The 22500-nt window shown below is 40.7% G+C and overlaps 3 protein-coding genes across 3 annotated transcripts; 1 reads left to right on the forward strand and 2 right to left on the reverse strand.

Annotated features, from left to right (window-relative positions):
* Window positions 1–2100: 2100 nt before the first annotated feature.
* Window positions 2101–3279, reverse strand: LOC144536673 (interferon-inducible GTPase 5-like; the record flags this gene model as incomplete). Its single annotated transcript, XM_078279935.1, has 1 exon — window positions 2101–3279. A coding segment is annotated over one exon (672 nt), but the record flags the coding sequence as incomplete, so codon positions are not given.
* Window positions 3280–5239: 1960 nt separating this feature from the next.
* Window positions 5240–8945, reverse strand: LOC144536760 (interferon-gamma-inducible GTPase 10-like). The gene is made up of 3 exons (XM_078280025.1): window positions 8818–8945; window positions 6549–7118; window positions 5240–6274 (listed from the first exon to the last, which is right to left on the reverse strand). The coding sequence occupies exons 2-3, from the start codon at window positions 7027–7029 to the stop codon at window positions 6105–6107; spliced, it is 651 nt and encodes a 216-aa protein (XP_078136151.1). The 5' UTR covers window positions 7030–7118; window positions 8818–8945; the 3' UTR covers window positions 5240–6104.
* Window positions 8946–13407: 4462 nt separating this feature from the next.
* On the forward strand, window positions 13408–18241 carry LOC144536759 (interferon-inducible GTPase 5-like). Its single transcript, XM_078280024.1, has 3 exons — window positions 13408–13517; window positions 15132–15701; window positions 16561–18241. The coding sequence occupies exons 2-3, from the start codon at window positions 15140–15142 to the stop codon at window positions 17193–17195; spliced, it is 1197 nt and encodes a 398-aa protein (XP_078136150.1). The 5' UTR covers window positions 13408–13517; window positions 15132–15139; the 3' UTR covers window positions 17196–18241.
* The last annotated feature ends 4259 nt before the right edge of the window (window positions 18242–22500 follow it).

Below are 22500 nucleotides of genomic sequence, written 5' to 3' on the forward strand. Positions count from 1 at the left end.
CAGAAACACGTTACGGTGAACTATTTTAGTCCAACATGAGATCGTATTCTGAACGAGATGCCATGATGGTCGGGGAGCAGCCAGACCCACGTGACGCGTTCGTCCAATCAGCTGCCGGTTTTCATTTCTGGGCGACAATCCAGATAAGCGCCGCCTGCTGCTATGGAGACGTATTACGTCTCGTCTCTTCGGTGTGTTCTGAGGAACTTTTTGGACCAACTCGGGGAGACTGATCAGTCCCACTGGCTTTACTGCCGCTGGTCGGCCATCGGCTTGGTGCGTCTGGGGCTTTAGGGTTCGCAGGAAAAAGGGTCTCTGCTGAGCCTTTTTCCCTATCTCCTTAGTGTTCACCCCCCAGGTCAGATCCTCCGCTAGATGCACACCTAAGTATCTGAAGCTTGGGACCTGTTCCACCTCCTCTCCATGCATCACAAGACTGTTGTGGCTTGTGTTTTTACGTTTCCTAAAGTCAATTATGATTTCTTCAACCCTTGTGTTGTCTTCCCGTCGACCGTTTTAATTAATTAATTTTATATTTTGACCCAGAAAAACGTTGTGTTTTTCTGGGTCAAAATATAAAATTAATTAATTAAAACTTTTTTTTTTCAATGTTTTGTTCATTTTTTTGTATTTGTTGCTTTTCTCAACGTTTTTGCCACTTTTTTCAATGTTTTTTGTCACTTTATATCCACTTTATGCGTTTTTCCCACGTTTTTTTAAGCGTTTTTCAACAATCTTTTATCTTTTTTTTTCAAATGCTGTGCTATTGACTAAAACACCCAAATTCATTTAAATTAGTGAACTGATCATTTGTTTTACTTGTGCAGAGCGTGCAGATTGTTGCAGTTGACAATTTGGTTGAAAGAAACCCAAATTTATGGTGTAGAAACTTACAATAGATCCACTCAGTCTGTTCTGAGAGGGGACTGTGTAACCCCTTACAGGTCCAGCTCCTTTAGTCTATCAGGCTTTTCTGTTAGAGCCTCTAATAGGTGGAACACAGTGGTGTAGTCCATGTGATACGCAGGTATGCAGTATTCCCACTAAGAAAGCTCCAGAGTTTCCATATATCCACTTAAAAATGCACAATGACATGCAACAACATACTTTCCATTATATTTTTGATATATTTTGAATTGTCATCTGTGTTTTTCTTCTTCGCATAGGCTAAATAAAGGTATTTTCACAATCAATTGGTGAATAAAAAGTTATCTGAATACAGGAAATTAAGTCTTTGGCGCTCAAAATAATTTAATAAATACATTAAACTACACCACGTGTACAAAATGAAACAAGAAACTGCACCAGCTACCATAACTTCACACAAAGTCTCAAGGCCTGGCTCTTGGAAAGTCAGACTTGTGAACATTTTTAATCTCCTGGTACTTTTATATTATTGTTGTTATCACTGCTGACCTGCTGCTAACATCTAGCCCGCTCTGCATTTCTTGGGTACGTATGAAAGATTAACTTGTATTTTAACTATTTTACCATCTTATTACCCTGTGCTGTATTAACACCTCCCTCATGAGTGATGTAGCCTATTTCATCTTTTTATTACTGCTTGTTACTGCTTTGCATGGTTGAACGGTGCCAGAAGATGGCTCAGGTCTGTGTTGCCTGCCTGTGTTTTGATGCTTGCATGGCTTCTTATACTGAATGTGGATACTGTTGATGTGTAACTGTGCTAATGTCTTGCTGCTTCCTGTAGCTCTGCATGGCTTACTGAGAAAGCTTATGTGTTGCTCTAGCTGTCTGTATGGTGTCTTGTTGACTTCTGTCTGTATAGTTCAACCTGTACTAATGTCTTGCTGTTTCCTGTTGCTCTGGTCATTTACAGAAATGTTAATTAATGTGTGTTGTCCTTTACAAAATAAAGAATAACAATAAGCTGAAGGTGAGGGTGGATTGGCTGAAACAGTTATGAAATGACTGGAGTATTGACTTGTTGACCATTTTAAAGATGGTGTGATGTAACAACAACATATGTCCACTAGATGGCGGTGCAGTAACAGGATATTCTGTGTTTGTACAACCTTCTGCTATGTAACATGGGGAATTCATTTCACTTCAATTAAAAACAAAATCACACATTTCAGCTCATTTCAATGAACATTTTATTTGATTACTCAAAAGCCTTCATTACATTCATCACACGACATTTAGCTGATGCTTTCATCCATGAAGTTCATTCAACCATGAAGTTACAAACTCCTAACAGCAAGAATCAAGTACATTAGTTTCATCATCACCGTTAAGACAAAATCACAAATTGTAGCTAATGTCAATGAACATTTTATTTTAGTTTTCAAAACCCTTCATTTCATTCAGATTAACATTCAGTATTTAGACTGTTAGCGTCATCATTTGATCAAAGTGTTGGCTTTGCTTTGCAGACTAAGTTTGAAATGATCACCTAATGATCCCATAAGGCGACTGTCTTCCCCACAAGGCCAAAGACTGAAAAATCTGTTTTGCACTAACAACCCCTTATGCTGCTACCTAACCACCAAAAACCTTGTCACTATTACTAAATCTACTGAAGAGCTGGTAAACATATTATCATTATACTTTGAGCACAATGACAATAAAGATCAATCTATGATATCACACTGTGGTGATCAAACCCAGGGCCTTTTCAAATACCTTCTGTGCATCCTCAGCAAGCATGTTGAGGAACATGTTGAGAGATTTGTATGTGGAGACAAAAGAGAGGGTCATTGCTACTGGGATTCCGAAAAATGGAATAAATCTAGACCCTTCCTCTGCTGCCATTAATGAAAGCTCAATCATTGAAGAGCAGAGTACCTTAATGATAAGCTCTTTGGTTATTTCTTTTCCAGCCAGTGGTGATGTCATCACTGCTCTAAGCTCATCCAAAGGCATACCTACAGTCTGAGCAAGACGCTGCAGTGACTCGCTATCAAGACCAAAGGTAGCTTGGTACTGTGTAATGGTAGTAACCATCATGAGCATATCAGCACCAAAAGAGAGCCCAGGAACTGGTGCAAATGCTCCAAGTGCAGACATACCAGCAAGGTACTTTATTCTTGACTGTAAAGCTTCTTTCTTCTTTATAATTATTTCAAGACTGGCATTGGGCAAGGCCAACAGCAGAGCATTCTTCTTGTGTTCAGGAAGTTCTTCCTCTAAGGTTTTCTCTAACAGACGGAAGTCATACAGGTGGAGTTTAAAGCTGGCCACCAGGAAGACTTGTGGAGACTCAACTCGTCCTTTAAGACCTTCGTCACAAAGAGAACAGGAAGTTAACTTCACATGATGAAATTAAAACAAACTCAGAAATAATCTCTTAAGCCTACACTTCCCAGAAACCCTCTGCAGGCCCGACACAAAGACAGGTAGGTCGTTTACAGTAGAAATATTTGTTTAGATCTATTTCATTCATTAGGGGGCTCTGCCAGTCTTCATATGATTCATTTTATGACCTGTTAACATAGCCAATGTGTAATGTTATTATCTTGTCCTCTCTTGAAATGAAAGTGTCTACTTGTGACCCCTTTTTGCATACTGTATGCCTTTAAGTTTTAGGCATTTGTAAACATTCAATTTTATTTATAGTATCAAATCATAACAAGAGTAATCTCAAGAGACTTTACAGATAGAGTAGGTCTAGACCACACTACAAAGACCCAACAATTTTAGTAATTCCCCCAAGAGCAAGCATAGGGCGACAGAAACCTGGGACAGACCCAGGCTCTTGGCAGGCGGTGTCTGACGGTGCCGGTTGGGGGTGTGATGAACAGTGGTAATAATAGTCACAATAAAGATAATGGAACAGTGTCTTCAAAATAAAGGTTTGACTTCGATACATATGAATTCTTCCAAAATGTATAATGCTGTGTTCATATTATAGCGCAACAAAATCACACTACTACATTAATATATAGTCTTGCCAACAGAAGCCAACTTGCTGCTGAGTCTCGTTTTCTGTGATAACTCATTTTATATTGTAATATACCACTACATGTGTTCTTCCTACTAGCCCAGTGATAACTAAAGAAGTTTTCTTACCTTAGTCAACATTTTGCAAGATGAGCAAGGTGGAAGAAGACGAACATTCACTGTCTGTACTCTCTTCAAATGTCTTGTGGCTAGATGGTAGCCTGCTGCATTTAAAAAGGCGCACATTGACAGGAAGTGCTTTTCAATTAAAATTTGCCTGATTACATTCATTTCAATTCACTCAATATTCTCTCTATCGTTTTGTCTTCCCGTCGACGACTTTTTGTCATTCTGGGTCAAAATAAAACCTTTGTTTTCCAATATTTTGAGTCTTTTTCGACACTTTTGTGGCTTTTTTGAAGCTTTTTTTCAGAATCACCACATTTTTGAATTAGAAGTAAGTGCTGTCGTACAACTAGCAGGAGACATGTTATAGTTGAGATATGTTTGGAGACACTACCTTATTTAATCATTAAATTAATAAATATGTTTGTTGTATCTCTTCGTTTTTGTAGTTTGTACTTGTTTACCTTACTACGGCAGGAAAGATGTGTCGTTTGTGATTTAATAACATTTTGCTCTGAAGTTATTGATGTCTTTCCAACTTTACCGAAGTTGAAACACAAATGATCCCAATGATCTCGTGATGAACTCATGCGATTAAAGCAATGCAAATATTTGCTCTGCCTCGGTGTGAACCATACATTTAGTTTAGAAAACATTCCCAGATGCTTAAACCCTGCAGGCAGCGTTACATAACAACTGATAACAGTATCATTTGTCCAGGAGCTTATCCATAAATCACTACCAGTTTAACCCATTCATACTAAGTAATTCATTGTGTCTTGGTTCCCTGAAACAGCCACTATAACCTCATTACATACGACTACTAATACAAACAACAGTGCAAAGTATGTTACACAAGACACATCTGCCAGCAAGTTGGCTCTAACCTTTTTTTCCAATCTTTTTCGACACTTTTGTGGCTTTTTTTCAAGCTTTTTTTTCCAAACTTTTTTGTCACTTTTTCTGGTGTCTTTGTCGAAGTTTTTGAAGCATTTTTGTCACTTTTTTCAACCTTCTATCAAATTGTTTTCAAATGCTATAAAATCTAATAAAATACCCAAATTAATTGAAAGTATTGAACTGATCATTTAATTTACACTAAAGAACGATATATGGAACCATCCATGTTAGTTTTTTTGACAATTTGCTGAAAGAAACCCACATTTTTGGTGTAGAGACTTTTTGAAAACAACAGGAGGGTTACAATGGATAGATTTTATTCCAAAATGTTTTATTTGAAATGTAATTAAATATTTGCCTCAAAATCAAAAACACAATCATATTGAATATATTTTACCTAATACATTAATTCAAATCTACATGACCACAGAATCATTTCTTACAGTGTACTAAGAGCTAGAGGAATAGAGGCTCAGTAGAGCTGTGGCTGTCAGTCAGCCTGGCTACAGTGCTGAAAAGAAACCTTGGGTTGTTCTTTTTGTCATCTATCAATGATGATAGTCTGATCTGGCATTTCTTGAGGGCCTTCCTGTATGTTTTCAGACTGTTTTGCCAATCTACACGAGATTCTTCGAATATGGGGGAACGCCATTTGTTTAAATTTGTGAGTTTGGGAGTTATACCAAGGTGCTAGTTTCCTTTGCTTCATCATCTTCTTTTTGAGAGGAGCAACAGTCTAAAGTCGTCCATAGGCAGGCCGTAGCACCGTCTACATAATTATCAATTTGGGAGGGACTAAAATGAACATAAAGGCCCTCCGTTATATTAAAGCACGACATTGAGTTAAATGCTGTTGGAAACTTAAGACTTTAAACTGAAAAAAATCTGTCTCCATCTGCTGGACTCTTCAAATATCAAAGCTGATATATTCTGATTGATTTAATGTGTGACAGCAGTAACTGCTAGTATTTATTTTTAATTTATTTAATATTAATATTTTATTAATTATTTATATATGAATTAAATTACTAATTTTTCTTTAATTGTATTTATTAAATATATTTATTTTAATTTCATATTATTATTTATAATTTTAATTTCATTCAATTGTAAAAAAAAAAAGAAAGAAAAAAAGAACAACACAACACAGTGACTCAGTGGTCAGCACAGCTGCCTCACAGCAATAGGCACAGCCATGTTTGATCCTGAGCCAACAGCAGAGCATTCCTCTTGAGTCCAGGAAGTTCTTCCTCTAAGGTTTTCTCTAACAGATGGAAATCATACAGGTGGAGTTTAAAGCTGGACACCAGGAAGACTTGTGGAGACTCAACTCGTCCTTTAAGACCTTCGTCACAAAGAGAACAGGAAGTTAACTTCACATTTCCCGACCCAAAGACAGGTAGGTTGTTTACAGTAGAAATATTTGTTCATATCTGAGAAGATGAGACCCTCATTAGGGGGCTCTGCCAGTCTTCATATGATTCATTTTATGACCTGTTAACATAGCCAATGTGTAATGTTATTATCTTGTCCTCTCTTAAAATGAAAGTGTCTACTTGTGACCCTTGTTGCATACTGTATGCCTTTAAGTTTTAGGTATTTGTAAACCTCAGACTTACCTTGAATGCAGTCCTCCCTTATTTCTTTAAGGGTCTCTTCTTCGTTGAACTCTGACCCCAGAGATTCTTTCTCATCACGTATGTTGTGGTCAATCTTTGAGCGAACAAAGTAGAACTTCTTCTTCATCTTCTGAATCTCCTGAGCGAGCTTCACATCATTTTCTCTGAAGCGATCAGCTGAGATGATGATGAAGAAGTCATACCTTTTGAATTCAACAAGCTTCAGGTACTTGTCAGCTGGAAACTTGGTGGTGCCAACACCAGGAAGATCCCAAAGTGTAACGTTGGGATGATTTGGATGGGGGTACGGTCTAATATCTGTGGTGGTTTCTTTAACACCAGTAGGGGCGGCTCTTTTCTTATCGCTGTTGTGTATGCCTCTAAAGGCATTAACAAAGGTGGATTTACCAGAACCACACTCTCCTGTGATTGCAATATTTAGCTGAACATTATCCAGTTCGTCCAAATAAGTCTGGATCATTGCAGCGGTTGCAGCAAATCCAATGGTTTGCAGTTCCTTTTTAATTTATGCTATTTGTTCATCTTCATGTGGAATATCCATAGCACTTCCTGAAAATTAAGTAAAAACAGAAAATCATTGAGCTATTATGATTCAGGAAGTTGCAGCATATAAAAGTCAGTAACGTCTAGGATAGGTCCAGATACTTATCATCAGAGCCAGGGCCTGGTGCTTGCTCAATGTCTACACCTACGAACAAATAATGAGCCTTGTGACTTCCTCCCTCTAAGTCAGAGGACTGCATTAGGAATATAGTCCATGTTTTTGTTTTCAGACCCCAGAGGTGTAGTACAACCAGCAGAAGACTAATTATAATTGAGGTAAGTTTGGAGACACCACCTTAAAAATATAATGATAAGCATATTCATAAGATAATTACAGAGAGTCATGTCTCCAAAACGACTCCAAACATTGAAGGCCCCCTGCTAGTTGGGGGGTTCTATGTGTGGAGTGGTTTTAGAGACATTACTCTCTGTAATTATGACATATATAAAAAACATTATCATCACAGCAAAAAATATTGATTATGCTTATTTTTTTTAAAGTAAGTGCTGTAGTATAACTAGCAGGAGACACGTTATAATTAAGGTAAGTTTGGAGACACTACCTTATTTAATCATTGAATTAATAAATATTTGTTGTAGGTTATCTCTTTTCGGTGTTGTAGTGTGTAGACGGTCCCTAAGGTGTTGTAGTGTGTAGACGGTCCCTAAGGTGTTGTAGTGTGTAGACGGTCCCTAAGGTGTTGTAGTTTGTAGACGGTCCCTAAGGTGTTGTAGTTTGTAGACGGTCCCTAAGGTGTTGTAGTTTGTAGACGGTCCCTAAGGTGTTGTCTGTAGACGGTCCCTAAGGTGCTGTTTGTAGACGGTCCCTAAGGTGTTGTAGTTTGTAGACGGTCCCTAAGGTGCTGTAGTTTGTAGACGGTCCCTAAGGTGTTGTAGTGTGTAGACGGTTCCTAAGGTGTTGTAGTTTGTAGACGGTACCTAAGGTGTTGTAGTTTGTAGACGGTCCCTAAGGTGTTGTAGTTTGTAGACGGTCCCTAAGGTGTTGTAGTTTGTAGACGGTCCCTAAGGTGTTGTAGTGTGTAGACGGTTCCTAAAGTGTTGTAGTGTGTAGATGGTTCCTAAGGTGTTGTAGTTTGTAGACGGTCCTTAAGGTGTTGTAGTTTGTAGACGGTCCCTAAGGTGTTGTAGTTTGTAGACGGTCCCTAAGGTGTTGTAGTGTGTAGACGGTCCCTAAGGTGTTGTAGTTTGTAGACGGTACCTATAGTGTTGTAGTTTGTAGACGGTCCCTAAGGTGTTGTAGTTTGTAGACGGTTCCTAAGGTGTTGTAGTTTGTAGACGGTCCCTAAGCACTCGTCTCTGCCGGCTGCTCGTAGAGACCAGTGTTATTTCTCCAGGTCAGAGGACGGCTCGTTTTAATGAAGATGAGTGTGTACTTGTTGTTTACATACATGTTGAAAACATTCCCAGATGCTTAAACGCTGCAGGCAGCATTACATAACAACTGATAATAGTATCATTTGTCCAGGAGCTTATCCATAAATCACTACCAGTTTAACCCATTCATACTAATTCATTCATTGTGTCTTGGTTCCCCGAAATAGCCACTGTAACCTCATTACATACGACTACTAATACAAACAACAGTGCAAAGTGTGTTACACAAGACACATCTGCAGTGATACGACAGGAAATTCACAAAATTAACAATATTAAAGAGATAGAAAGAGATAGAATGATGTCTTACCGTCTGTGATACTTGAGGAACGTTACGACTCAGCAGGAAAGTTTAACTTCTGTCTCTACTGTTGTTGTTTTATAGTGTTTTAAAGAGTTCAGCAACTTAGACTTTCAACGATGTGGCCAATGAAAACGTCCTGCTGTGCGTGACAGAGACCAATCAGTGTCCTGCCCTGTCTCCTTCTAGGCGTTATCAGTGAACTCACATGGTTTACAAGAAACACAGTCTGTTTATCATAGAGCTGCACCCTTTTCCTTTCTATGTCCATATACTGTATACGAGGAAGTTCAGTTCAGTTCAGTTTTGGTTATATAGCACATTTAAAAACAACCACAGATGACCAAAGTGCTTAACAAGCGCAACCCCCCCCCAACCCCGAAATACATAGTATACACAAACAATACACAATACAAAATAATCAACAGTTGAAAAAGGTCAAGGTGTCAAAGCTCAACTGGAATTGAAAGCCAACGAATAGTAGTGGGTCTTAAGCAAGGACTCGAACGTTTCAACTTTCCGAGATGTTCTTATATGATATAACAGGTAGAATATTCCAGAGGTTTGGATCAGCCAATGAAAAGGCTCGCTCACATTTATTTATTAACCTGGATCTGGGCACATGGAGGAGCATCTGATTGGACGACCTCAGTGCTTTGACAGGTGCGTGGACATATAAAAGCTCTGATAAATAAGAAGGCAACAACTAGAGATGGTCCGATACCATTTTTTGCTTCCTGATACCGATTCCGATACCTGAACTTGCGTACGGGTACCGATCCGATACCAGTGTGTCATATATTTTATTATGTTTTAACAGCTGTATACTACTATCTCTGTATAGATGATATGATGTATAACAGCTGTATACTGCTATCTCTGTATAGATGATATGATGTATAACAGCTGTATACTACTATCCCTGTATAGATGATATGATGTATAACAGCTGTATACTACTATCTCTGTATAGATGATATGATGTATAACAGCTGTATACTACTATCTCTGTATAGATGATATGATGTATAACAGAGAGAGAGAGAGAGACACGAGAGAGAGAGAGAGACAGAGAGACAGCGAGAGTTAGAGAAACAGAGAGAGAGAGAGAGAGAGAGAGACAGAGAGAGAGAGAGACACAGAGAGAGAGAGAGAGACACAGAGAGAGAGAGAGACACAGAGAGAGAGAGAGCGAGAGAGAGAGAGACAGCGAGAGTTAGAGAAACAGAGAGAGAGAGAGAGAGAGAGAGAGACACAGAGAGAGAGAGAGAAACAGAGAGAGAGAGAGAGAGAGAGAGAGAGAGAGACACAGAGAGAGAGACACAGAGAGAGAGAGACAGATATATATATATATATATATATATATATATATATATATATATATATATGTACGCATCGTAGATCTATTCTAGCATTGTAGATTAGTGGTTGTAATGGATCTTCATGTTAAATGTCTTCTGCTCTGTTTATTAACCATGTTAGGCAGACTAGAAAACGTTTTCTTTTCTCAAAACATGGCATTTCCTTTTGTCGACGATCCCGTTGATGAAGAAGCTGTATAACCTTCTTAGGGAGTTAAACACACATCGGGAAATGATATTGAGACCTGACTATAGATGTATTTTAATTTCCAGATAACTACCTATTGAGTGGTATGGTTTTTATTCCCAGTCTATCAGTTATGTATCCTCCATAACCTCATCGTCCTCCTATCACTAACGTCACCCATCGTGGACATGGACATGTGTGTGTGTGTGTGTGTGTGTGTGTGTGTGTGTGTGTGTGTGTGTGTGTGTGTGTGTGTGTGTGTGTGTGTGCACAGCTGCAGCTGAGCAATACCAGGAAGAAGGCATCATCTCAAACTGTGTTAACAGCGTTTTGTGTGCTTGTGAACTTGCGAGTTAATTCTTCCAAGAACAACCAGCAAGAACGTTCTCCCCAAGAACACAAGTCTGTTCTTTGCATTCTTGAGATTGAGAAACTTGTTCCTCCATGTGTCCCTAAAATGGGTACCAAACCTGACTCTAACTATTCTTCTCCACGTATTTCTAAATTGATTTTACAACGATCCCACACAAGAGTCAATGAGATGATAGTACTATTTCGAACAAGTAAGTTGATTAGTCCAGCATGAGAGTTACAGACACAGATCTGTGGGATCACAAAGCAGAGACTAAGTTTCCCTAGCAACAGTCACAGCCGGTCCACCCATATTTTAAGCCCTCTTGGGCGTTATCTTCTCACAACACATACCAGGGTTGGCGCCACTGTGCTGTGTTTCTTTATCTTCTGCTCACACGAGCAGTACATCCTGTTCAGCTTTAATTGTTGTTTGTTTATATGTAATGTACTTCGTGGCCACTGTGACCTTAAGCTGAACCATCTGTGCTTCAGAGTATCCTTTGTTTATTTGGGGAATGCAGATGTGCCTTGCCCTGAGAACTTTTAACCTCTATGACTGCAGGTAACTCTGTGGCAATGAGCACAAAACACTATCAATCATAATGTCTTATGGAGATTTTGGTCTGTTTATTTCTGTATCACATCTATAACTTTTTAGCATATAACAATCTACACTTTGATGTTTGACCTGTTACCTGTCTGCCTCTTACCTGCCTGTCGGATCAACTACCTCACTTGGACTTTGGATGCATGTAAACCAATCCATGATCTCATTTTCATAATTTCTTCAATAAACCACTGAATTCCTCCTGCTGCCTCCTCTACTGTCTCCATTTGGGTCCTTCTGCTGCTTCCTGCTCTCTCAACTATGACAAAAATATAGTCTATCAGACAAAGTAAACTCCCTTACAGGTATCATTAAAATAGCCACATGAGAAAATATATAGACACTTACACTCTTTGAGTGTCCAATAGAACATCTTTGGGATGTGGTGGAACGGGAGCTTTGTGCCCTGGATGTGCATCCCACAAATCTCCAACAACTGCAAGATGCTATCCTATCAATATGGGCCAACATTTCTAAAGAATGCTTCCAGCACCTTGTTGAATCAATGCCACGAAGAATTAAGGCAGTTCTGAAGGTGAAAGGGGGTCAAACACGGTATTAGTGTAAATTACCTAAGTAATATATTAACTTCCACTGCTCGTTTTTCAGGTAAAGTGTACAACAGTTCCTTTGTGGAAATTATTAGCTTAACTTCTTAAATGGTTTCAGTTAAGAGCAGTAGTTCATAAATGTATATTTTTAGATATATCATTCAGTTGGTCCGCTATTATCTGCCACGCTTGTTCTCACAGTTTTTTTCTTTTACAGAGGCCGAGTTTCCTTCTTTACATATTATGTGCTTTGTGACCACATTTCACTTGTTTTGGCCTCGCTCCGCTGGCTTCCTGTCTGCTTCAGGATTGATTTTAAAATTGTATTGCTTGTTTTTAAGATTTTAAATGGGTTGTTGCTAGAGATGTTCCGATACTGATACCAGTATTAGTATCGGCTCCGATACTGCCTAAAACGCTGGTATCGGTATCGGGAAGTACTGGAGTTTATACACCGATCCGATAGCACGTAATAAAGCCTTAAAGAAAATCTACGTTAAAGTAGTTTATTTATGTTATTTTTCCGTTATAACTGATTGTCAGACTGCAGAATAAAAGAAGGTTCTGTGGCGTTCATTGTTCATGTTTCAGAAAGAGTTTAACCTGAGCCAGACTGACAACAAAGATAGAAATAATATCACATCCATACAGGGATAGTAGTATACAGCTGTTATACATCATATCATCCATACAGAGATAGTAGTATACAGCTGTTATACATCATATCATCTATACAGGGATAGTAGTATACAGCTGTTATACATCATATCATCTATACAGAGATAGTAGTATACAGCTGTTATACATCATATCATCTATACAGAGATAGTAGTATACAGCTGTTAAAACATAATAAAATATATGACACACTGGTATCGGATCGGTACCCGTACACAAGTTCAGGTATCGGAATCGTTATCAGGAAGCAAAAAATGGTATCAGACCATCTCTAGTTGTTGCCTTCTTATTTATCAGAGCTTTTATATGTCCACGCACCTGTCAAAGCACTGAGGTCGTCCAATCAGATGCTCCTCCATGTGCCCAGATCCAGGTTAATAAATAAATGTGAGCGAGCCTTTTCATTGGCTGATCCAAACCTCTGGAATATTCTACCTGTTATATCATATAAGAACATCTCGGAAAGTTGAAACGTTCGAGTCCTTGCTTAAGACCCACTACTATTCGTTGGCTTTCAATTCCAGTTGAGCTTTGACACCTTGACCTTTTTCAACTGTTGATTATTTTGTATTGTGTATTGTTTGTGTATACTATGTATTTCGGGGTTGGGGGGGTTTGCGCTTGTTAAGCACTTTGGTCAACTGTGGTTGTTTTTAAATGTGCTATATAATTAAAACTGAACTGAACTGAACTTCCTCGTATACAGTATATGGACATAGAAAGGAAAAGGGTGCAGCTCTATGATAAACAGACTGTGTTTCTTGTAAACCATGTGAGTTCACTGATAACGCCTAGAAGGAGACAGGGCAGGACACTGATTGGTCTCTGTCACGCACAGCAGGACGTTTTCATTGGCCACATTGTTGAATGTCTAAGTTGCTGAACTCTTTAAAACACTACAAAACAACAACAGTAGAGACAGAAGTTAAACTTTCCTGCTGAGTCGTAACGTTCCTCAAGTATCACAGACGGTAAGACATCATTCTATCTCTTTCTATCTCTTTAATATTGTTAATTTTGTGAATTTCCTGTCGTATCACTGCAGATGTGTCTTGTGTAACACACTTTGCACTGTTGTTTGTATTAGTAGTCGTATGTAATGAGGTTACAGTGGCTGTTTCAGGGAACCAAGACACAATGAATTAATTAGTATGAATGGGTTAAACTGGTAGTGATTTATGGATAAGCTCCTGGACAAATGATACTGTTATCAGTTGTTATGTAACGCTGCCTGCAGGGTTTAAGCATCTGGGAATGTTTTCTAAACTAAATGTATGGTTCACACCGAGACAGAGCAAATATTTGCATTGCTTTAATCGCATGAGTTCATCACGAGATCATTGGGATCATTTGTGTTTCAACTTCGGTAAAGTTGGAAAGACATCAATAACTTCAGAGCAAAATGTTATTAAATCACAAACGACACATCTTTCCTGCCGTAGTAAGGTAAACAACAAGTACAAACTACAAAAACGAAGAGATACAACAAACATATTTATTAATTTAATGATTAAATAAGGTAGTGTCTCCAAACATATCTCAACTATAACATGTCTCCTGCTAGTTGTACGACAGCACTTACTTGTCAAAAATAGGCATAATGATAATTTTGGGGAATATTTTTTGCTAAAAACATTTTATATTTTAATAAATAAATAGTCTCTAAACTTACCTCACACGTAATTAGTCTTCTGCTGGTTGTACTATATCACTTACATTTTACAAATAGGCATATGCATAATTTTGGGGAATATTCTTTGCTAAAAAAATGTAATATATGTCATAATTACAGAGTCATATCTCCAAAACTACTCCGCACATAGAACCCCCCCTGCTAGTTATACAACAGCAGAAGACTAATTATGTGTGAGGAGAGTTTAGAGACTATTTAATTATTAAAATATTAAATGTTGTTGGTAAAACTACGTGTTGTAGTATAACTAGTAGGGGGCTTCTATGTGTGGAGTGATATGACTCTCTGTAATTATGACATATTTTACATTTTTTTCAAAACCATCAAAACGTGCAAATATTAATTCAGTTTTGCTGCCCAGAAAAGATCACTGACTGCAGGCAACAATTGAGTTTACAGAATAGACTACACACATTCTTGGAAAAAGACATTATTTAATCCTAACTTTGATTTGTTGTATTTTAATGAATGTTGTGTTGTCTTCCCATCGACCTGCAAGTTTGTGTTTTTCTGGGTCGAAATTTCAACATTTTGTTGTTCTTTTTCTACACGTTTCTCAACGTTTTTGTCGATTTTATTCCAATGTGCTTGTCAATTTTTTGGCTTTTTTTTTAATTATGTTTTTGTCACCTATGGCGATGTTTTTGATGGGTATTTTTGTCACTTTTTCCAACATTTGTCACTTTTTTCAATGTTCTTTTGTTATAGTTCTGATAAAGAGAGTTTTTGAAAATGGGTCAAATTTGACCCGAAGACAATAAGGGTTAAATGCAGTCTCCTAACTTTGACTTATTGTATTTTAATAAATGATTAGATGACGGTAAACTTTTATATGCTGCAACTTCCTGAATCAAAATAGCTCAATGATTTTCTGTTTTTACTTGTTCTTCAGGAAGTGCTATGGATAATCCACATGATGATGAACAAATAGCAGAAATTGCAGAAGAACTGCAAACCAATGGATGCGCTGCAGCCGCTGCAAAGATCAAGACTTATTTGGATGAACTGGATAATGTTCAGCTAAATATTGCAATCACAGGAGAGAGTGGTTCTGGTAAATCCACCTTTGTTAATGCCTTTAGAGGCATACACAACAGCGATAAGACAAGAGCCGCCCCTACTGGTGTTAAAGAAACCACCACAGATATTAGACCATACCCCCATCCATATCATCCCAACGTTACACTTTGGGATCTTCCTGGTGTTGGCACCACCAAGTTTCCAGCTGACAAGTACCTGAAGCTTGTTGAATTCGAAAGGTATGACTTCTTCATCATGATCTCAGCTGATCGCTTCAGAGAAAATGATGTGAAGCTCGCTCAGGAGATTCAGAAGATGAAGAAGAAGTTCTACTTTGTTCGCTCAAAGATTGACCACAACATACGTGATGAGAAAGAATCTCAGGGGTCAGAGTTCAACGAAGAAGAGACCCTTAAAGAAATAAGGGAGGACTGCATTCAAGGTAAGTCTGAGGTTAGGTGGACTTAGCTCTGGGGAGCTTATTCCCCAGAGTCCTTTTCGCCGAGCAGTTTTCCTTGGATTAGGGTAGGATCTAAATCATGGTTGCAGCTGTCGCCGTGGTCCTGCTCCGCGTCCTGCAGTGCCCTGCTATGTCCTGCTAAATCCTGCTATACCCTGCAACACCCTGCTATGCCCTGTCGTGCCCTGCTACATCCTGCTACGTCCTGCTACACCCTGTAAATGCCCTGCAGTGCCCTGCTACACCATGAACTACTACAGCTACTATTTCTAGTCACTGTTCTATTATCTTTATTGTGACTATTATTGGCACTGTTCATCACACCCCCAACCAGCACCGTCAGACACCATTTGCCAAGAGCCTGGGTCTGTCTGAGGTTTCTCCCTAAAAGGGAGTTTTTGAATTACTGGAATTGTTGGGTCTTTGTAAATTATAGAGTGTGGTCTATACCTACTCTATCTGTAAAGTCTCTTGAGATTACTCTTGTTATGATTTGATACTATAAATAAAATTGAATGTTTACAAATGCCTAAAACTTAAAGGCATACAGTATGCAAAAAGGGGTCACAAGTAGACACTTTCATTTCAAGAGAGGACAAGATAATATTACACATTGGCTATGTTAACAGGTCATACAATGAATCATATGAAGACTGGCAGAGCCCCCTAATGAAGGTCTCATCTTCTCAGATCTAAACAAATATTTCTACTGTAAACGACCTACCTGTCTTTGTGTTGGGCCTGCAGAGGGTTTCTGGGAAGTGTAGGCTTAAGAGGTTATTTCTGAGTTTGTTTTAATTTCGTCATGTGAAGTTAACTTCCTGTTCTCTTTGTGACGAAGGTCTTAAAGGACGAGTTGAGTCTCCACAAGTCTTCCTGGTGGCCAGCTTTAAACTCCACCTGTATGACTTCCGTCTGTTAGAGAAAACCTTAGAGGAAGAACTTCCTGAACACAAGAAGAATGCTCTGCTGTTGGCCTTGCCCAATGCCAGTCTTGAAATAATTATAAAGAAGAAAGAAGCTTTACAGTCAAGAATAAAGTACCTTGCTGGTATGTCTGCACTCGGAGCATTTGCACCAGTTCCTGGGCTCTCTTTTGGTGCTGATATGCTCATGATGGTTACTACCATTACACAGTACCAAGCTACCTTTGGTCTTGATAGCAAGTCACTGCACTGTCTTGCTCAGACTGTAGGTATGCCTTTGGATGAGCTTAGAGCAGTGATGACATCACCACTGGCTGGAAAAGAAATAACCAAAGAGCTTATCATTAAGGTACTCTGCTCTTCAATGATTGAGCTTTCATTAATGGCAGCAGAGGAAGGGTCTAGATTTATTCCATTTTTCGGAATCCCAGTAGCAATGACCCTCTCTTTTGTCTCCACATACAAATCTCTCAACATGTTCCTCAACATGCTTGCTGAGGATGCACAGAAGGTATTTGAAAAGGCCCTGGGTTTGATCACCACAGTGTGATATCATAGATTGATCTTTATTGTCATTGTGCTCAAAGTATAATGATAATATGTTTACCAGCTCTTCAGTAGATTTAGTAATAGTGACAAGGTTTTTGGTGGTGAGGTAGCAGCATAAGGGGTTGTTAGTGCAAAACAGATGTTTCAGTCTTTGGCCTTATGGGGAAGACAGTCGCCTTATGGGATCATTAGGTGATCATTTCAAACTTAGTCTGCAAAGCAAAGCCAACACTTTGATCAAATGATGATGCTAACGGTCTAAATACTGAATGTTAATCTGAATGAAATGAAGGGTTTTGAAAACTAAAATAAAATGTTCATTGACATTAGCTACAATTTGTGATTTTGTCTTAACATGACATGATTTGAAACTAATGTACTTGCATTGATATATTTATAGTATTCATATATAGTATTTATATTTATATCAATGTTTGTACATCTCCTGATCTACACCACAGTCTGTACTAACTGTACATTGACTTTTTAATACATCTCAGCATTTATATAGACTGTCTATTCATGTATATTGTGTTATTACCATATCACTTTTGCTTATCCATCGACTTACTTATACTTCACTTTGCGCCGGCTTTGTAATGCCTACCTAATCTGTATTTTATGTAGCGTTTTTGTATTCTATATTTTTGTATTGTATTGAATGTGAAACTGTTGTCTTGCATGCTTATGCTTTATTCTTGGCCAGGTCGCCTCAACAGCAGTGATCAGCAACAGTCTCAACAGCTTACCTGGTTAAATAAAATAAATATAGCTGCATATGTACTGCAATATTTTTCAAGGAAATGTGATTATATAGCCTTCATTCCATTTCACCTTTTCTTTGTATTGTATTTTCTGTATTTTGTATTTTTTTTTCTTTTTGTGTATTGAAGTGTCTTTCTTCTTGAGTTTTATTTTTTAAGGTTATAATGTTCTTTGGATGAGAATGAATGTATTTTTGTTATGTTTTGTAAGTATCAGCTAAATGTTGTGTGATGAATGTAATGAAGGCTTTTGAGTAATCAAATAAAATGTTCATTGAAATGAGCTGAAATGTGTGATTTTGTTTTTAATTGAAGTGAAATGAATTCCCCATGTTACATAGCAGAAGGTTGTACAAACACAGAATATCCTGTTACTGCACCGCCATCTAGTGGACATATGTTGTTGTTACATCACACCATCTTTAAAATGGTCAAAATACTCCAGTCATTTCATAACTGTTTCATCCAATCCACCCTCACCTTCAGCTCATTGTTATTCTTTATTTTATAAAGGACAACACACATTAACATTTCTGTAAATGACCAGAGCAACAGGAAACAGCAAGACATTAGTACAGGTTCAACTATACAGACAGAAGTCAACAAGACACCACACAGACAGCTAGAGCAACTCATACACTTTCTCAATAAGCCATGCATAGCTACAGGAAGCAGCAAGACATTAGGGACTGTTCATTATTTGTTTAAGGGGCCACCGGAGGAGTTTTGGGATCTTTAGTCTAAATAGACTTGACCCTCCCCTCGCCAGCATTACTTTTTCTATGACCCTCCAAAACAATTTGAAAAAAAGGAATGACCCTCCCCAGCAATGTATTGATGCCCTATGTTCTAGTTTGCGCTTAGCAAAGATGTGCAGACGCCCTTTGATTTTTTTTGCAGCTATGACATATACGAGTTAACCTCTGCATTCTCATCTCATGCATCCCACTCCTCTGTTATGGTGTGGGGGCCATTTCAGTATTCATTGAATCCAAATATAATGTTGCTGCTGAACTGGTTAGGCAGCTTCTTATATACCTAAGATTGGCTAGATTGTATTTAGTTATTCGCAGTACTTTTTTTACTTGTTTTTTGAAAGACAAGGTGGAGTCAAGGATGATACCGAGATATTTGACATGAGAGAGTGTTATGTGGGCAGCTGTTCTCTCCCCATTCTGTGTCCCTTTCCTCCCTTGTTTTGTCCCAACTTTGTCGGTGGTGTCTGTATGTGTGTGTGTGTCCCCACTTTCTCGGTGGTGTCTATGTGTGTGTGTGTGTGTGTGTGTGTGTGTGTGTGTCCACTTTGTCGGTGGTGTCTGTATGTGTGTGTGTGTCCCCACTTTCTCAGTGGTGTCTATGTGTGTGTGTGTGTGTGTGTGTGTGTGTGTGTGTGTGTGTGTCCCCACTTTGTCGGTGGTGTCTGTATGTGTCTCTGTGTGTGTGTGTGTGTGTGTGTGTGTGTCCACTTTGTCGGTGGTGTCTGTATGTGTGTGTGTGTCCCCACTTTGTCGGTGGTGTCTGTATGTGTGTGTGTGTGTGTGTGTGTGTGTGTCCCCACTTTGTTGGTGGTGTCTGTATGTGTGTGTGTGTCCCCACTTTCTCGGTGGTGTCTATGTGTGTGTGTGTGTGTGTGTGTGTGTGTGTGTGTCCCCACTTTGTTGGTGGTGTCTGTATGTGTGTGTGTGTCCCCACTTTCTCGGTGGTGTCTATGTGTGTGTGTGTGTGTGTGTGTGTGTGTGTGTGTGTATCCACTTTGTCGGTGGTGTCTGTATGTGTGTGTGTCCCCACTTTGTCGGTTGTGTCTGTGTGTGTGTGTATGTGTGTGTGTGTGTGTGTGTGTGTCCACTTTGTCGGTGGTGTCTGTATGTGTGTGTGTGTGTGTGTGTGTGTGTCCACACTTTGTCGGTTGTGTCTGTATGTGTCTGTGTGTGTGTGTGTGTGTGTGTGTGTGTGTGTGTGTCCACTTTGACGGTGGTGTCTGTATGTGTGTGTGTGTGTGTGTGTGTGTGTGTGTGTCCCCACTTTGTCGGTGGTGTATTTGTGTGTGTGTGTGTGTGTGTGTCCCCACTTTGTCGGTGGTGTCTGTATGTGTGTGTGTGTGTGTGTGTGTGTGTGTGTGTGTGTGTGTGCACTTTGTCGGTGTGTGTGTGTGTGTGTGTGTGTGTGTGTGTGTGTGTATCCACTTTGTCGGTGGTGTCTGTATGTGTGTGTCGCACTTTGTCGGTTGTGTCTGTGTGTTTGGGTGTGTGTGGGTGTGTGTGTGGGTGTGTGTATGTGTGTCCGCTGTCGGTGGGTGTGTGTGTGTGTGTGTGTGTGTGTGTCCACGCTTTGTCGGTTGGGTGTCTGTATGTGTGTGTGTGTGTGTGTGTGTGTGTGTGTGTGTGTGTGTGTCTGCACTGTGTGTGTGTGTGTGTGTGTGTGTGTGTGTGTGTGTGTGTGTGTGTGTCCACTGTGGGTGTGCTGTGTGTGTGTGTGTGTGTGTATGCGTGTGTCCCACGTTTGTGTGGTGTCGTGTGTGTGTGTGTGTGTGTGTGGTGTCTGTGTGTGCGTGTGGGTGTGTGTGTGTGTGTGTGTGTGTGTGTGTGTCGTGTGTGTGTGTGTCCACTGTGTGTGTGTGTGTGTGTCTGTGTGTGTGTGTGTGTTCCACTTTGTCGTGTGTCTGTGTGTGTGTGTGTGTGTGTGTGTGTGTGTGTATGTCGCACGTGTGTGTGTCGTATGTGTGTGTCTGTATGTGTGTGTGTGTGTCCCCACTTTGTCGGTGTTGTCTGTATGTGTGTGTGTGTCCCCACTTTGTCGGTGGTGTCTGTATGTGTGTGTGTGTCCCCACTTTGTCGGTGGTGTCTGTATGTGTGTGTGTGTCCCCACTTTGTCGGTGTTGTCTGTATGTGTGTGTGTGTCCCCACTTTGTCGGTGGTGTCTGTATGTGTGTGTGTGTGTGTCCCCACTTTGTCGGTGGTGTGTGTATGTGTGTGTGTGTGTGTGTGTGTGTGTGTGTGTCCACTGTGTTTGTGGTGTCTGCCGGTGTGTATGGCAGACTCGCCTGAAAGTAGGTAGAGGGGCGTGGCTGGAAGATCTACCTCTCCGTACAGCTGCATCTAATTCCACTATCACCTGACAGTATTTATTCCTGGGCATGGCGCTCCATCGGCGCCAGATCGTTGCACCTACCAGTGCGGCAACTAGGCTCCCAAGTTGCAGTTATCTAACGCGTTTGTTTGTCTCCTTGTTATTATCTCTTGCTCCTGCTAACGTGCTTTATTTTTGCTCCGCTCAGACCCACACCACTCAACCTGCTGTCGTGGCGTGGCGTGGCGTGCCGTGCCGTGGCGTGCCGTGGCGTGCCGTGGCGTGCCGTGGCGTGGCGTGCCGTGGCGTTCCGTGGCGTGCCGTGGCGTGGCGTGGCGTGCCGTGGCGTGCCGTGGCGTGGCGTGCCGTGGCGTGCCGTGCCGTGGCGTGCCGTGGCGTGCCGTGGCGTACCGTGGCGTGGCGTGGCGTGCCGTGGCGTGCCGTGGCGTGGCGTGCCGTGGCGTGCCGTGGCGTGCCGTGGCGTGCCGTGGCGTGGCGTGCCGTGGCGTGCCGTGGCGTGCCGTGGCGTGGCGTGGCGTGCCGTGGCGTGCCGTGGCGTGGCGTGCCGTGGCGTGTCGTGCCGTGGCGTGCCGTGGCGTGCCGTGGCGTGCCGTGGCGTGGCGTGGCGTGCCGTGGCGTGCCGTGGCGTGGCGTGCCGTGGCGTGCCGTGCCGTGGCGTGCCGTGGCGTGCCGTGGCGTGCCGTGCGCGTGGCGTGGCGTGCCGTGCCGTGGCGTGCCGTGGCGTGCCGTGGCGTGCCGTGGCGTGCCGTGTCTCCAGCTCTTTCACCTCCAGTCTTCCACCACCTCGTTTGGATTCCTGCTAAAGAAACGTCTGGATACTCCACTGCCTGCCCGCCTCAGTCCCTCTCCAGTCCGGAGCCGACCTACTTAGTATTTTCATGTTTTCGTTACTTGATGAACTGAACTTTCATTAAAATCACTTTTGTTTCTCCACACTCTGAGTCCGTGGTTGTTTTCTCTGTGTGCTGGGTTTGAACCATAGCCTAACAGAGAGACAACTTAAATATCTGTTATCTTCATTCATTCATTCATCATCTTCTTCAAAGATCCTCCGGTGCTTTTAAAGCTCAACAACATCCAGACATCTCCTGTGTTGATCACTTTAACAATCTTCACACATGCAGACATCGTTGACTGTAATTAATGTAAATATTGGTATTACCAAAACTCTTGTAGCATAAAAGTTCTTAAAACTATCTCAGTTTTAATAAGAAATAATATTTTTGTATTGTCACTTTACTACTAGAGATAGAGAGATGCACCGATAGACCGGCCGGTGACCGGGATTGGCCGGTGTTCACGTGCTCGGCCATGACCGGCGGCCTGCAGGTCAGTCTGACATATGGAGATTTCATGCTGGTCAACGCTCCAATTAACTGACAACAGAAGTTATACGTGTTACAGTTCTTAAGGACACACAGACGCCACGGCACGCTCTCTTTCTCCTTTCTCTCA

Source organism: Sander vitreus, chromosome 21 (genome assembly GCF_031162955.1).
Source record: "Sander vitreus isolate 19-12246 chromosome 21, sanVit1, whole genome shotgun sequence".
Classification (NCBI taxonomy): domain Eukaryota; kingdom Metazoa; phylum Chordata; class Actinopteri; order Perciformes; family Percidae; genus Sander; species Sander vitreus.